The 15,860-nt window shown below is 61.0% G+C and overlaps 1 protein-coding gene across 2 annotated transcripts; it reads left to right on the forward strand.

Annotated features, from left to right (window-relative positions):
* Window positions 1–296: 296 nt before the first annotated feature.
* PKP3 (plakophilin 3) lies at window positions 297–15,729 on the forward strand. Of its 2 annotated transcripts, XM_031942518.1 has the most exons (14): window positions 297–566; window positions 2,420–2,642; window positions 10,825–10,910; window positions 11,053–11,678; window positions 11,814–11,937; window positions 12,053–12,257; window positions 12,626–12,800; window positions 13,062–13,179; window positions 13,363–13,533; window positions 13,936–14,121; window positions 14,325–14,478; window positions 14,669–14,861; window positions 14,992–15,079; window positions 15,199–15,729. In XM_031942518.1, the coding sequence occupies exons 1-14, from the start codon at window positions 528–530 to the stop codon at window positions 15,232–15,234; spliced, it is 2,424 nt and encodes an 807-aa protein (XP_031798378.1). In that variant the 5' UTR covers window positions 297–527; the 3' UTR covers window positions 15,235–15,729. The 2 variants fall into 2 exon arrangements, with proteins under 2 accessions (XP_031798378.1, XP_012408374.2); XM_012552920.3 differs by lacking the exon at window positions 297–566 and having other exon boundaries at window positions 2,216–2,642.
* The last annotated feature ends 131 nt before the right edge of the window (window positions 15,730–15,860 follow it).

The following is a 15,860-nucleotide window of genomic DNA, read 5'->3' on the forward strand; positions in this document are numbered from 1 at the left end:
GCCAGCTCCTTCTGCTGCCCCTTCCCTGTCTCCTCCCTGCCCCTTCTAGGTCTCACCTGCCCCGAGCTCCAGCTGCCAGTCCAGAAGCTCAAAGTGGGGGAAATGAACCAAGGAGGGTTCCAGGGATCCCCAAGACCCCCCTCCCTTCACTCAGCCCCAGGTTTCCTGGATTCTTGGGGTGGGAGGAAACCCAACCTGGTGCCCGTAGGATCCACCCAATGGAGGTTGGCAAGAGGCAGCTGGTGCCAGGAGGGCCCGCTGGTGCCAGGCTGTGGTTCTCCCAGAGAGCTACGGCTCCGCACAAACTTGTCTCCAAAACATTTTTCCACCAGAAATACAAAGTCTCTGATGGAAGCAACTGGTTGGATCAGCAGGGAAGGGGAAGGCAAAGGGCGTTCCCGCAGCTGCTGGATCCACCTGGTCCCACCCCGATCCCCCCACAATCCAAGCAACAAGACAGCCCTGGATCCCAGGCTGGGACCAGCTCAGAGAGCAGCTGAGGAAGCTTGATTCTCTCCAGCCCAAGGATGGACAAAGAGATGAGCAGTGTTCGCAAGATGAACAATGTAGGTCTCTGCCTCCCCCACCTTGCTGCTGACCCCCCTTTACTAACCCCCATCTCCCCCCATTCCACTCTAGCTTACAGTGGGGGTGTATTAAGGCTGGGGGTGGGGCCGCGGAGGGTGGGTCCACCCAGGGTCATGGGCAGAAAGCCTGGCTGTAGGACCCCAGGTTGGGGAGGAGGGGGACTGGGAGGGCTGGGGGGTTTTACACAGCGGACAGTGCTGCTGGAGGGCCTTAGTGTCCAGTTAGGGAGCCAGGGGAGCCAAATGCACTTGAGGGGCATCTGAGCGGGGGTTGGGAGAGTCTCTGGCGATGGGGAAAGCCAGGGAGAATGGAGGGCCCACGGAGGGAGCCTGCTGGGGAGACGGGCTCTGACTCTGGGACATTTTCCTCATCCCCAGAATGGGCCCTTCCAGCTTCCCCCACTAGTTTCACACTAAGCCCGAGAGGCAGGTCTAGCAGGGAGCGCTGACCCCGTCTGCTGAGGAACAGGCCAGAGACGCAGCCCCAGCAGCTGGGGCGCTCAGGCGCCCTAGAGACCAAGCTGCGATTCTGGGATCTTGGGGAGCAGCCGCCAAGGAGGACCCCCGAAGGGGAAGGGGCAGCCCCAGATATTTCTGGGAGCCTGAGCCCCGCCCGCCCCACCCCTGCTAGTGTGGACTTGTACTCCGCTGCTCCCCTTGAGTCACCAGCCTGCTCCTCCCAGCTGAGCCCACGTCACGGAGCAGCCCAGTGGGGAGGAGGGGCAAGGGTCTGAGCAGGGGGGCCTCCCCTCTTCTAGAGCCCCCCAAGCTTGCCCAGGCCTGCCCTGTGTCTCTCTCTCTCTCACACACACACACACACACTCACTCACACATTCACACAACCTGAGCCAGGGAACAAGCTCCCCATCTGCCCTTGGACCTGCCAAGGCTAAGGTGGAAGCCCCAAACAGCAGCCATTTTCAACAAAGGCCAGAGTCCCAAGGAACATCTTGGGGGCACCTAAATCACTAAAAAGCATACAAATTGGGAGACTACCCGGGCACTGTAAGGGAGAAAGGGGGAGGGAGTGATCGAGAATAAGGTCCAAAGGAACCCCAAGGCCCTGCCTGACCCAGCCCCCCAAACAGCCCCAACCTAACCTCTGCCCACCCCGCCCCATCCGCTGCCCTGTCCAGGTCTGAATGGATGCGAGGCTTTGGACATTGACCCGGCCTCCCATGGAGTCCACCTTTCGCCAGGTCCCCACAGAGCGAAGGAGGTGATTGACCTCCTCTCCCTCCTGACCTAGACTTGGCCCGGGCCCAGCTCCTGCCCAGTCCGGCCGTGGGCGAGATGCCAGGCCGGGCTGGGCCCCAGCGGAGCCCTCAGGAAGGCGTTAGGTAAATAGGAGGTGGAAGGCCAGCCCCAGTCAGCACCCTTCCCACTGTCCGAGCAGCCATAATAACTGGGCGCTCCCATCCTGCCCTCCCGGCAGCGTCCCAGCCCTGCCCTGGGACCTCCCCAGGCCTCCAGGGTCCAGAGGAGGGCGGAGGCAGAGGCTGGGGCCCCAGAGGCCCGGGGGCTGGGCAGGGCCTATACTTCCCCAGGAATTCCACCTTGGGGAGGCTGTAGCCCCGCCCCCGGCCTTCCCCAGGTGTCCCCGCCCCCAGGTGAGCTCAGGCCTGGGCGGGGTCTGCTCCTGGGTGCGGCTGGCTGGCCGCCGGGACAACTGGGAGCTGAGCGAGCGCCCCACAGGCCCGGAGCTGTTGGAGGGCCATGCTGGGCGCTGTGGGCCGGCCAGAGTCGGATCCCCGCTGAGACCCCGGCCCCCTCAGACCCAGGCCGCCCCTGCCACCATGCAGGACAATAACTTCCTGCTCTCTGCCCTGCAGCCCGGGACTGGGGTCTGCTCCCTGGCCCTGCCCTCGGATTTGCAACTGGACCTGAAGAACAAGGAGGCTCTGGAGGCGGAGCGGGAGCGGCTGAAGGTGGCCCGGGTGCAGGAGCAGGTCCGGGCCAGGATGCTCCAGCTGGGCCAACCTTCCAGGATCAATGGCTCCCTGGCCAGCCCCCCGACGGACTCTGCAGCCAGCACAGGCCCAGATGCCTCCAAAGGTACCCACTGCCGGGAGGGGGCCCGGGGACTCAGGCTGGGCCGTTGGGAGGTGGAGAGGGAGCCATGGGAGAGTTCTAGAGGAAGGAGGGCGGGCCAGCGGGAGGCTGTGCCTCCCTGACTCAGATTGACTCAGCCTAGGGAGCCCCGGCCCCACCCGGGCCATAGAAAGGAGCTCCTCCGAGGTCCCTAAAAGCCTTTCCCGGAGCTCCGCGGGAGCCCACGTCTGCCTTGGGAAGGGGAAGGTGGTCAGGACTGTCTGGGAGGAAAGGAGCCAGCTGTGTTTCCTTAAAGCAGCGGGGGCCCTGCGGCAGAATCACCCCAGAGAAGTCCCCGCTCTAGTTGGGGGGCAATCACGGGCAGGGCAAGGGCTCTGCGAGAGGTCGACATCCCCTTGAGCTTTCTAAGCCAAGCTGGGGACCCCACTTTCCAGTCTCACTGTTCCCCTGGGGCACAAAGGAACCCAGGCACAAGCCAGGGACAGGTCAGGAGCCCCCAAGACTCCCTCCTGCCCCAAGAACGAGGGGGCTGGGGAGCCAGCCCGTCAGGGAGCTCCCGGACCTTCTCTGGGACAGGGAGGGATCCAGATGGTACACCCTCTCCTAAGGAACCCTGCAGACTGCTCTGCTGAAGGGCTAAAGCCTGGGGTGGGGGGGGGCGGCATACAGCCTCCTGGGACCCTGGAGAGCCGGGACACGAGGCGGAGAAGGCCTCAGGCTCCAGAGCAGTGACCTCCTCCCTCGGCCCTGGCTTTCTCAGCCACACAATGGAAGCTCACCAGTTGGGGGAGGGCAGGAAGTAGGCAGCCAAATATGGACACTAATTACAGTTTGTAAAATGCATCAGAGATGGCCACCCATGGCCAGCCCTGACAATTAGGAGGGTGATTATAATTTGGGGGGAGAGGGGTGCAGGGAGCCCAAAATGGGGGTGTGTCCCCCCCTGGCGGAGCCTCCCTGGCGTCAAGGGGTTAATCTCCCCACCCATGAAGCCTCATTAAACCCAGCTGACAGGGGGGCCTGGGGGATGGGAAGGCCTGTGTGGGGGAGGAAGAGGGTGTGTTTACCCCTGGGGGTGGTTGATCTGTCTGACCAGGGAATGAACAGGGCTGGGAACGGGGAGCAAAGGCATCAGGAGAGCTGGCTACAGGGTCCCCAATGAGGAGCTCCCTGAGAGTCCTTGGCTCTCCTCCTAGGCCCCCTAAATGCTGCCCATCTTGCCAAACATTTGGGAAGTGTCCGTGCGCCTGTGACAGACACAGAACAGCCTCTGCCCCGAGGTGGGGAAGGGAAGGGGCAAATGAGAGAGCAAGGAGCTCAGAGAGCCTCGCAGTGGGGGAGGGAGATCGGGGAGGGTCCGAGCCCTGGGCGCTGAAACTCAGACATTCGGAGAATCAGAGTGCAGGGTCCGCACCAGCTTCTGTCCGAAGTTCCTTAATCCTCCAAGGGCACAGGGCGCCAGGCTGGCTCATTGACCTCTGATGCCCTGAGGCAGGGAGGGCCTGGTCCAGCCCCAGGGCGGGAGACATTCTGTGTCCCCATCCCCCCATCTCTCCCTGCTCAGAATCCCACCACCTGGAAGGGACCTCGGAGCCCTGTGCTCAGTCCAGGCCCAAATGGAATCTCTCGGATGCTGACTCTTGAGCAGCAGGCGTTTGCCCATCGTTCTCCAAGGAAATGCCTCCCCTTTCGCTAAGGGCCGGCTCTCCCGGTTAGGAAGCATCTCCCAAGATGGAGGCAAAACCTGCCTCCTGCCATTCCCCTCCCCCAGCTCCAGATGTCCCTCCAAGCCAGGGACTTGGCCCTTCTCCTTCCTTGCGCCCTCCTCCAGCCATGATTCAGCTTGTCAAGGACCTTTCTAAACACAGTCCTCTGGGGTCCCTGCCTAAAGCAGGGACCAACGGGAGCCTGGCACCCCTTCCTGGGGTTCAAGATCCAGGAAGGACTCACGTAGGTCACAAAGCCCCCCAGATCTTCTTCAAATGGCCGCCTGACCTTCTTCCCCAACTTAGCCGCAAGCACTTTATTTTGCAGAGCTGAAGGCAAGACTTGGGTTCCCCTTCTTGAATCTGTTCTTTAGATTGAGAAGCAGCTGCCTGTCAGCCATTCCCATCAGCTTCCCATCCCTCCCAGCTTTGTGCCATTTATAAATGGGGTGAACCTGCCCCCTCTGCCTTTTTCCAAGTCCTTGAGAAAAAGGTTAGCCAGCCCAGAGCTACAGGGACCCCCAGGTCCCTTCCCTGGAGCCCTCCTGTCACCCTGACCTTAGACCATTCGTGACTTGTCTGACTGCCGAATTGTACGATCTTTGCACCTGCCCTTGCAGAAGAACACAGACACTTTTGTCCAAAACTTGAGACTTCAAGCTAGGAAAACTCCGTCCACAGCGTCCCTTGTCTCCTGTCCCAAGCAACTTCCTTTGGCAAGACAGCCTGTGCTCGCTGGAGCCGAGGAGGGGAGAGGAGGGTGGCAGATTCTTTTTCTGCTTCCCCTTCAAGATATTAACCTACTATCTCTTGGGATCTCTTTGGAGATCTTTCCAGGAGTCCAAGCTCCTGGTTAGTTTGCAGGCTCTTCCTTTTATTTTTGGAAAAATGGACTGACAGTTGTCCTCCTCCATTGTGTCCTCCCTCTCCTTGACCTTTCAAAGAAACCCAGCAGTGACTGTGCTCACGTTCTTTGAGGAGGCGAGGCTGCCCCTCTTCTCAGAGAGGAGCTTGAATTCATCAGAGACAGGAAGGGGCTCTCGCTCTTTGTGGATCTCAGGCTTCTGTCCTGCCATTCCCCGTGCAAAGGTCTACCATTCTCCTTGTCTGAGAAAACCAAAACAAGTCCGCCCAGAGCCTCCCTGCCTTCTCTGATGTCACGGTTACCACTGCATCCACCCTGAGCAAAGTTCTCGTTCTTGCCTCCATCGCCTTTCCCTCCCGACGAGCCCAAAGAACACAAAGCCCGAGTTGGGCAGCTTTGGCTCATTTCTTGGGCCATTTGTGCCAGACCCCGACCCTTGGCGGTCCCCGGGGCCCTACTCTTGCAGCTACTTCTGTACAAAACCTGCGTCCCCCTGCAACGGGGGGACCTTCCAGCTACTGCATTTCCCCTCCTTTGGGGAATGATGATCCTCTGCCTTCAGAACGTCATTCGGGGTTACTTCCGGCCCCCCCCTATATTTCCAGCACCGGTCCAGCACACAGGGCTGATAAATGGCCGTCAGCCTTCTAGAGCATGTTTGTTGCCTCCGCTAGCCTGAGGGCTCCCCGAGGATAGGCAGAGGATGCTTAGGAAGGGCTTACTGAGGGATTCCCAACCTGATTTCCCTGCCACCTTTTAGTCTTCAGGATCCAAACTTCAGGAAGTTTGTCCTTCCTCTGGAAACTTTGAGATCCACTCTCAAAAATCGGGGGTGCCGCCTCTCAGCATCATTATCCCAGACCCCAGGAAGGGGGGGGGGGCGCTCTCTTCCTGGCACTTTGCAGCCGCTAGTTCCTTAGCCCAGCCTCCGGGAGCATGCCACCTCTCGGAGTGCCCCATTTTGGGGGAGCTGGAAGGCAGCAATGTTGGGCTTTCGAGGAAGTTAGAATGAGGCAGGGATTGGGGGGAGAGACCACCGCTGAGGGGGCAGCTCCATGGGCTCTGCGTTCGGACGTGGGGTCTGAATTTGGACCCCAGTTCTGATGCTCGCTGCCTTTACAACCTTAGGAAAATCATTTTGTCTCCCTTCACTTCAGGCTAAAATGGCAGGCTTGGAACCATGGGCCCGGAGCTTCCTTTTAGCTCCAGACCTGTGATCCGATCCAGGGCCAGAAGCCTGGTTCGGCTGGGAAAGGGAACGTTTGGAGACAATGCAAAACTATCCCAGGCGGGAGAGGGCTTCGAATGCCAAGCTGAGGAGTTTGCATTTGTCCTGGGGTAACTGGCCAAAAACAGGGCAGGGGCCGGAGAACGTGATTGGGCCTGCGCCTTCGTGACTGGTTGGCCCGTGAAGGGTAGAGTGGAGAGGGAAGGACCCCAGGAGGGATGCAGGGAGGTGAGGACAGCCTCAGGAGTGGAGAAAGAGGATGGGCGGGAAGAGAACCAATAAGACTTGGCAACTGAAGGGATGCAAGGGCTGAGGCAAAGGGGAGGAGAGGGATGACCAAAGGTGACACTGGGAGGATGGTCCTGCCAAGCTGGGAGGAGGCTCCGGGAACGAGGATGTGTCGGATCAGATACTGGGGAGAGGCTCCTGGTCTGGCAGGGCCAGCTAGTCCCATGGCAGGGTTTTCCCAATGGGGAGACAAGTTCCCGCAGAGATTACCCCAAGGAAGTGTCAGCAAGGAGTGAGAGCTCCTCCCAGTGACCTTTCTGCATGGAGAAGGCCGGGCCAGTTGAGGAGGCTTGGGACTTGATGCATAGATTTGTGAGTCACATGATAACCGGGTCCACTGGAGTAAATAAGCTCATTAAGGGAGTGAGTAAAGAAAAGGCTCCCATGGAGCCTTGGGGCACACCCAGAGACTGGAAGATCCAGTAAGAGGCTGAGAAAGCTCGGGAGCATCTCTAAAGCCAGGCAGGAAAGAGCCGTCGCTGAGGGAGGCTGGGGGGAGGCAGCCGGAGCACCCCGGGCCCCAGAGAGGGGCCTCCCACTGAGCGGCAGGGTCTGCAGGGAGCCAGAGTGAGTGAACGGTGGGAAGGGGAGGCCGTGAACGGGACAGGCTTTGGGAAAGGGAAGAAGGAATCTTTGGGAAAGAGTCCTCCTGACCTGAAGCCTGGGGGCAGGGGGATGGCAAGGTTGGGGAGGCTCTCGGCAGGCAAAGAGTTGGGTAGGATTGTATGGGGGGGGGGGTCTGGGCAATGGGGTCCGCCAAGAGACATTAGCAGTGTGGATGGGGGAGCCCAGACAGCTCAGGGAGCAGGACCTCTGCTTTCTCAGCAGAGTGACAGACGAGGTTCCCCCTCTGCGGGGATGGGGGAGGCTGCATGGGGGTGTCACTGATCCAGAAGCAGTCAGTGTGGACCGGGGAGCCCGGACAGCTCAAGTAGCGGGACCTCTAGCTTTCTCAGCCAAGTGACAGACAAGGTTCCCCCTCTGCGGGGAAGGGGGAAGCTGTATGGGGGTATCGGAGGAATGTGGTCCATCCAGAGGCAGTCCGCAGACCCGGAGGAGGTGACAGAGAAGGCAGGCAGCACCAAGGGTTAGCCCCGGGTGGGGTCTGGCCAGCCACGAAAGGCTGAAGTTCACTGGGACGGACACTTTGGCAGAGAACATCTCAGCCACTTGGGTTGGCCAAGTGGGAACAAAGACTGAAGGGAGCCGAGGCAGGGAGGCCCGGGGAGAGGCAGCAGCAACAGCCTCGTGGCTGGAGAGCCCCAGGCCCAGATCGGGGGCCTGCTTCTGAGCACTCTGAGATGGAGCTGCCCGTGGGTCTGTCCTGGTGAACATGGCCCCCCAACAGGTGGTCCCCACACCATGAAACTGCAGGCTTGGCCACAAAAAGTCAGGTTGCTCCGTGACCAGGGTTTACGGGGGACAAAGAGGCTAAAGGGGGCCTCCCTTCTTCAACCTTGGACTCTTTGGGGACACGAGAGAGACCGGGGTGAGAAAGGGGCAAAGGAGAGCCCAGAGGGGAGCCGCCTTTCCAAATATCACGTTCCAAATCTTGCTGAGTGGGGACTGAGAGGATGGAGAAGGGGCCACAAAGGAGCACTGGCCCCCCCATAGCAGAGAGGGTGGCCAGAGTGGGGGAGGAAGGTGTTGGGGGTGAGGGGGAGTGTTAGAGGGGCCAGCTATGCCAGAGGATACGGTGGAAGGAGATGCCGGAAGAGGGAAGAGCGGGACGGAGATGAGCGCTGAGGTCGACCGCCTGGCAGACCGTGACCCCAAGGGATCCTAGGAGGGAGCTAAAGGGCAGGAGGGGTACCAGGAAAGCAGGCTCTGGCCCTCTAGATTCCTGCAGGATAGGACACCGGGCTGGCCAGTTCCTTGATCCTCTCCCAAGCTGGGAGGGCGTGCCACATGCCCAGGAGATACTCTGTGGGCAGAGACCAAAGGAGGGAGACTGTGACCCCTGCGTGGGGGTAGGGCTGCACCGCCATCCTCCCTGGCTCAGGGACGAGACCGTACTCTCGTGGGCAGGGATGCAGGGCTGAGGAGCAATCACGCCACACCTGGTGCCCATCTACCTGCCTTCTCCTGTTTGGTGATACACTCCTAGGCTCCCATAATGGCTGTTTGCAAGTGAGGGCCCATCCCCCTGCCCTCAGGGCCCCCCCCAGGGATGTAGGACAACCAGAAAGGATGGCCTGATGAGGCTGGGGAAGCTTATGTAGATCAGGCTGGTCAGGCTAGAAAGCGGCAGGACCCTCCACACAAGGGAACCTGAGGGAGAGAAATCCAGCCTCAAAAGCTAAGAGAGGCTGGAATATGAGTGAGCAGAGCTCCCCTTAGGACACTTTTCAGTCCTGGACTGGAAATCCAGACTCATTCTAACATTAACGGACAGAAGCCTTAGTGTCCTGGGAGCTGATTGTTGGCGGAAACGTACTGGAGGCGTGCGCTTCCTTCACACGGTCTCTGAGCTCCGGACTCCACTGGGCACTTCCCAGCAGCCGTTCCGCTGGGGGCACTTGCTGGGGGGTGTTCTCTGTAGGAACACCAAGCTCCCGGGGCCTTGGCCGAGGGTCTGCTTTAGCTATTTCTGGGCTATGTCCCTCAGACAAAGGCTTCTTCTAACTCACTGAAACGCAGAAGCTTGTGGGCGCTAAGCACCGTTACCATCGCTGCTAAACGTCCACTGGTGACAACATTTGGCAAAGCTCAAATCCAAGACGTTTTTGGCTTCGGACCCGGGCTGGGAGCCACGCAAACGACTTTCCCTTTAGCTTAAATTTTGTTTTCTGAAGGGATTCTTTGTTTTGACATCTTGCTATCTTATAGGAGGATTGTATAAAAGCTACTGACATAGGAACTCACAGGAGGGCCTTTTTTCATTATCTGTGAAATGCGTTCAGATGTTTGTGACTCCTATGTTCCTCCAGTAGCACACATCCCAAAATAAAATGGAATAAACAATGGGAAAATGGGCAGGAAGGGGACAAAGAGGAAGGTGGAATGATGTCCCCAAGGGCCATGGAGGAGACCACCCCAGCTGGAGGGTCCAGAGTGCAAGATGGGGCTGGTCAGGAGGCTGGGAGCAGACTGGAGGAAGCGGGATGGAAATCTTAGTTTTTATCCCAGAGGCAACAGGGAGCCATTCAGATTCTGCTCAGAGAGCCACCATAGACTGCCACGGGCTTGGGAGAAATCACTGGCTGCAGAGCAGAAAATGGGTTGGAGAGGTGGGGGGAGGCTGAAGTGGCAGTTAGGTGCCCCTCTATGGTGACAACTAGTTCATTTTGTACTGACACACAGTAGGTATTCAATGTTCAGTGGTACAGGCTGAAGTCCATGAGTGGAGATAGGGTGGGGAAAAAACCTAGGGTTAGGGTTAGAGTTAGACAAAAAACCTGGGGAGGGGTGAAGAGCCCCCGAAATGGAGCTCTCTGTAATGTCCGAGGATTCTACAAGGTCAAGGAGGATGAGGTCCACAGGAGTCTCCCCAGCTCAGAACTACACAGGGGGAAGTGTGCTACCGGGAACCCGTAATAGTGGCTGCTGGAGATCTACCCCAGACCTGCAGAATGGGGATCCTCGTGTGAGAGGATGATATAAGGAGACTGAAAGGGTCCCAGAGACCTCCAGGTCATCCCCTTACAGAATTCTGTAGCCTCCCAGCTTTGGCTTGAAACACCCCTCCTCCACAAGGGCCCTCTCCCACTGGGAGAGGGGAGCCTCTGTAATCCGGCTGGGCCTGCCCTGGGGGGCCTAATATCTCCTCCCCTAGAGGAGAGCAGACATCTCTCCTGTTGCCCTGAGCCATCCCTTCTCCAGACTGACACCCCAGCTTCCTCAAGCTCACTCTCATGCACATGGGCTCCAGGCCTTCCCCCTCCAACTGCTTTCCAGTTTATCTGCACCCATGGTGCCCAGAACCCAACAGTCCTTCAATCTCTATCCCTTCCCGTGTCCTTCAGAGGACCTAAGGTCTGACCGACAGAGAGCTTAGGGCATCTGCTGGGAGGGTGGCGGGTGTCTGGCCATGGAGGACATAAGTCTGGTGACCTGCCCTGCCCACTGACCTCCTGCCCTCCCTTCACCCCTCCCCAGGTGCCCCCAAGTGTCAGTACCACCCAGCGCAGCCTGGGGCCGGCTTCAGCTCCCGCTCCCAGGGCATGAGCATGGACAAGGCATCGGTGAGCTTTCCCCCAACCTCCCTTCTCAGAGTTGTTCCTTAGACCTCCGGCTGGGGTGGGGGGAGAGGCCTGGCTTGGAGACAGGGGGCTGGCCCGTCTCCCCACCCCCGCCTCCTCACTGCCTTCTTCCCCTGTCCCACAGACTTTCCGGCCCATCTCCAAGCCGGCATATGGGACACCGGCCTGGTCCTCCCGCTCGGCCGTGGATCTGAGCTGTGGCCGGAGGCTGAGCTCAGCGCACAATGGGTCCGCGGGCTACGTGGGGGCCCAGCCTGCAGTCCCCATGGCCCCGCGGCCTGTCTCCTATCACGACCGCGGGGGCCCTGGCCCTAGGACTGACTATGACACTCTGAGCCTGCGTTCTCTGCGCCTGGTGGGGGGGTCCCATGGGGGCCTGGACGACCGCTACAGCGTCGTGTCTGAGCAGCTGGAACCTCCAGGGGGGCCTTCCTACAGGACCTTCGGCTACGAGCGACAGGCCAGCTCAGCCTCCAGCCGTGCAGGGGGCCTGGACTGGTCCGAGGCCGCAGACGGGGCCCCCGGACGGACCATCCGGGCCCCTGCTATGCGGACTCTGCAGCGGTTCCAGAGCAGCCACCGCAGCCGGGGCACGGCCTCCATGGGAACTGGCGGAGGCTTGGAGCATGTGGCCCGGGCCCCCTCGGTCCGTAGCCTCAGCCTTAGTCTGGCCGACTCCGGACACCTGCCTGACGTGCGGGGACTGGACTGCTACGGGGGTCACCGCACTCTGCAACGGCTCAGCAGTGGGTGAGTCCCTGGAAGCCAGGGGGGAGTGAGGGAGTGCTGGAGTGCAGGGTATGGGGGAAGGGGAGGGAGGAGAATGGGCGGAGAAACAGGGAGAGGCCCTCAAAGCTGACCCCACCTCCATCCTTCTCCCCACAGCTTTGATGACATCGATCTTCCCTCAGCTGTGAAGTACCTCATGGCCTCAGACCCCAACCTGCAGGTGCTAGGGGCTGCCTACATCCAGCACAAGTGTTACAGCGACGCCGCTGCCAAGAAACAGGTGGGAGTTGGCCCGGGCTGCGGGAGCACCCGTTGCTCCCTGGGCAGGGATGCCCCTGGACGGCAGCCGCCCCCGGCCCCGTAACCCTTGACCGTGTCTGTGACCATGTCTGCAGGCCCGCAGTCTCCAGGCCGTGCCCAAACTGGTGAAACTCTTCAACCACGCCAACCAGGAGGTTCAGAGGCACGCCACGGGGGCCATGCGGAACCTCATTTACGACAATGCCGACAACAAGCTGGCCCTGGTAGAGGAGAACGGCATCTTTGAGCTGCTGAGGACTCTGCGCGAACAAGATGACGAGCTGCGCAAGAACGTCACGGGTCAGGCTGCCTCCCCCCCGCAAGGCCCGCCAGCCACACCCAGAGAGGATTCAAGGCCCTGGGGAGGGGGCGATGAGAACTGGGGGGGGTGCCCATCATCGGGCTCCTGGCCATGGGGGGGGCGGCGATGAGAACTGGGGGAGGTGCCCATCATCGGACTCCTGGGCGTGGTGGAGAGAAGCCCATAATTGGATTCAAGGCCACGGTGGGGGGACGGTGAGAACTGGGGGAGGGTACCCATTATCAGATTCCTGGTCATGGAGGGGCACTAATGATGAACAAGTCATGGGGGGGCTCCCCATTCCTTCTCAGCAGCAGCTCTCCAGGGGTGGGGAGCCTGTTGTTGACCCCTGACATCTGACACTCAGGAATTCTGTGGAACCTGTCATCCAGTGACCACCTGAAGGACCGCCTGGCCCGAGACACCCTGGAGCAGCTGACAGACCTGGTGCTGAGCCCGCTCTCGGGCTCCGGGGGGCCCCCCCTCATCCAGCAGAATGCCTCTGAGGCCGAGATCTTCTACAACGCCACGGGTTTCCTCAGGTACCCAGATCCCCCCCCCCCCCCCCCCCCCCCCCCCCCCCCCCCCCCCGCCAACTTAGAAGCGCCTCCTGCCCATCACTGCCCTCCTTGTCTCCAGTCTGTCCTTGGGGTGGGGGTGCCCCATCCTGAGGGGATCTTGGGGGGACAGAACTTGCCAAGACCACAGAGGGAGTCAAGCTGCCCCGTGAGCCTCCCAGACCAAGCTCTTCCTCCAGAGGGGCCCATGGCCTCTGACCCCCTCCCCCGCCTTTTTTGCCCTAGGAACCTGAGCTCAGCCTCACAAGCCACACGGCAGAGGATGCGAGAGTGCCACGGCCTGGTGGACGCCCTCGTCACCTACATCCACCACGCCCTGGACGTGGGCAAGTGTGAGGACAAGGTCAGTCGGACCTGAGCCGGGGAGGGGGGAGAAGACCGAGGGCATCCCCGTCTCTGCCCCACCCTTGTCCCTCCTTGTGTCCTGGGCCTTCTCCCCTCCCCTGGCTGGCTCCATGGGAGGGGGCGCTGAGAACCAGGGGGAGGCCCTCCAGCCACGGCCACTAACACGTCCCAATGTCCCCAGAGCGTGGAGAATGCCGTGTGTGTGCTCAGGAACCTCTCCTACCGCCTGTATGACGAGATGCCGCCCTCGGCGCTGCAGAGGCTGGAGGGCCGAGGCCGCGGGGAAGCCGGGGCTGGGAGACCGGGGGAAGTGGTGGGCTGCTTCACGCCCCAGAGCAGGAAGCTCCGAGAGGTAGGTGGGGAACACAGAAGGCCCAGGGGATGCCCTGGGGACAGGAGGCTGGGGAGATGGGGAGGGTTCTCTCCCTGCAGCAGCCCCACAAGCCTACATAGCCTGTTTTATAGAAAGGTAAACTGAGGCTCAGGAGGGTGACACCCGGCTATACAGCCCGGATGATCTTGGAGAGAGGTCTGAGCAAAGAGGGGCTGGGAAGCCGCTAGGGCTGTGAGTCTGGGAAAGGGAGGAGAGGGGCGGTAGTGTGGCTCGGTCAGCGTGGCCAAGAGCTAAGGGTGACCCGTGGGGAAAATGTGCAGGGGATGGGAGGGATCCAAGGGAAGGAGGGTGGAAGGAAGCAGTAGAGGTTGCTGAGAGCTGGGCATGGGCCTAGGGCTCACAAGCCCCTCCTCTCCCCAGCTGCCCCTGGCCACGGATACGCTGACCTTTGCGGAGGTCTCCAAGGATCCCAAGGGGCTCGAGTGGCTTTGGAGTCCCCAGATTGTGGGGCTCTACAACCGGCTCCTCCAGCGGTGTGAGCTGAACAGACACACGACAGAAGCCGCTGCTGGCGCCCTTCAGAACATCACCGCTGGTGACCGAAGGGTGAGGGTGCAGTGAGGGAAGGGGGGTGAGGGCACGGCGAGGGGGGGTGAGAAACAGGAGGTTCCGGGGGATGAGGGGCGCTCCCTGATGGGAAGCCAGGGGGCTGAAAGGTGTCCTGTCCTGGAGGGGAGCTGATTTGGGGGATCTGAGGGGCAGAGAGACGGGGGATCCCCCAAACCCCTCCGTCCTTCTTTGGCCTTCAGTGGGCGGGTGTGCTGAGCCGCCTAGCCTTGGAGCAGGAACGCATTCTGAACCCCTTGTTGGACCGAGTCCGGACCGCTGACCATCACCAGCTGCGCTCACTCACTGGGCTCATCCGGAACTTGTCTCGGAATGCCCGCAACAAGGATGAGATGTGTGAGTCTTCCTTGGGGCCCCGGGGCAATAATGGCCCTTTGGGCCAACTGACCCCTTTCTTCCCAGATGAGGGGCCGGAGGGGAGGAACCGAGGGCGCTGGGGGAGTGGGGACAAGGACCAAGAAGAGGAGGGGCTGGGGCCACTGCCTGACCCTGTCTGACTTCTGCCCTCTGCCCTCGAGGGAGACAGCCACCAAGGTGGTCAGCCATCTGATTGAGAAGCTGCCGGGGAGCGTTGGGGAAAAGCCCCCTCCGGCCGACGTGCTGGTCAACATCATCGCGGTGCTGAACAACCTGGTGGTGGCCAGCCCCATCGCCGCCCGGGACCTGCTCTACTTCGACGGCCTCCGCAAGCTCGTCTTCATCAAGAAGAAGCGGGACGGGTTGGTAGGGGCTCTGGGGGAAGGGAGGTGGTGGGAAGGGGGGAGACCGGATTCCCCTCCCCTGGGGGGCATTTCCCCTCCACCTTGGCTCTGCCACGGCACCCACTAACATCCCCGCTCTTCCCACCAGGCCTGATAGTGAGAAGTCCTCCCGGGCGGCCTCCAGCCTTTTGGCCAACATGTGGCAGTACAGCAAGCTCCACCGGGATTTCCGGGCGGTAAGTGAGCCCGGGTGAGGCAGGTGGGGGAGGGGAACCCCAGTGAGGAGCCCCTCCCCAGCAGACGGACAACACAGGGGCTGGCGCGACCCGTTGACGTCTCCCTCTCCGCATTGCAGAAAGGCTATCGGAAGGAGGACTTCCTGGGTCCGTAAACAGTCGGAAGAGGAGGACGTGTATGGGCAGGGGGGCGAGTTAACCCCCCTCTGCCGCTGCATGGGACAACGTTGGCGCTGTTCTGCCCTCGCCTCTTGGCTCCCAGTCCCGCGTCCCTGAACCTGCCCCGGTCCGGTCTCTCGACCCCCGCCGCTGTTTCGGGAGGGACACTGAAGCTTACGGGTGGGCAGGAATGGCAGGCACTAAGAACAGGTCCAGGACTCGGGGAACTCTGGGGCTTTGCGGGGAGCCTGGCTATCAAGATGGGGTCAAAGCCCCTGGCTTGCGGGTGCGGGGATGCTTGGGGATCCTTTGGTATTTTAGGGGGCCTCCGGTCTGGGTTGGCCACCACTGCTGTGGCTCCCAAGTCTCCCACTGATGTTTGGTGAAGGGAGGAGCTGAGCCCAGCCAGACTTGCCCATAGTCACCGCCGCAGATTAGGGCCGGGGGCCTGCCTGGGATGGGCTGGGACAATAAAGAAGCACTGGTCTGGTGGGTGTGCGTTGGCATTTTCTGGGTGTGGGCAGGACTGCAGTGACTGTCGAAGGGGCACCGTGGCTGTGGCTGGTGGGGGCACAGGGGCCCTGGAAGAGAAGCTGTCCCAGATCTTCACACCCTCAGGAAG

The sequence above is a fragment of the Sarcophilus harrisii genome, chromosome 6, assembly GCF_902635505.1.
Source record: "Sarcophilus harrisii chromosome 6, mSarHar1.11, whole genome shotgun sequence".
NCBI lineage: Eukaryota > Metazoa > Chordata > Mammalia > Dasyuromorphia > Dasyuridae > Sarcophilus > Sarcophilus harrisii.

Excerpts from the sequence above, each read along its gene's own strand:
- PKP3 (XM_031942518.1), top strand. The coding sequence starts at position 528 with ATGGACAAAGAGATGAGCAGTGTTCGCAAGATGAACAAT. Across the intron at positions 2,643-10,824 it reads AGGCCCAGATGCCTCCAAAG|GTGCCCCCAAGTGTCAGTAC; the intron begins GTACCCACTGCC and ends ACCCCTCCCCAG. Across the intron at positions 11,679-11,813 it reads CTGCAACGGCTCAGCAGTGG|CTTTGATGACATCGATCTTC; the intron begins GTGAGTCCCTGG and ends TTCTCCCCACAG.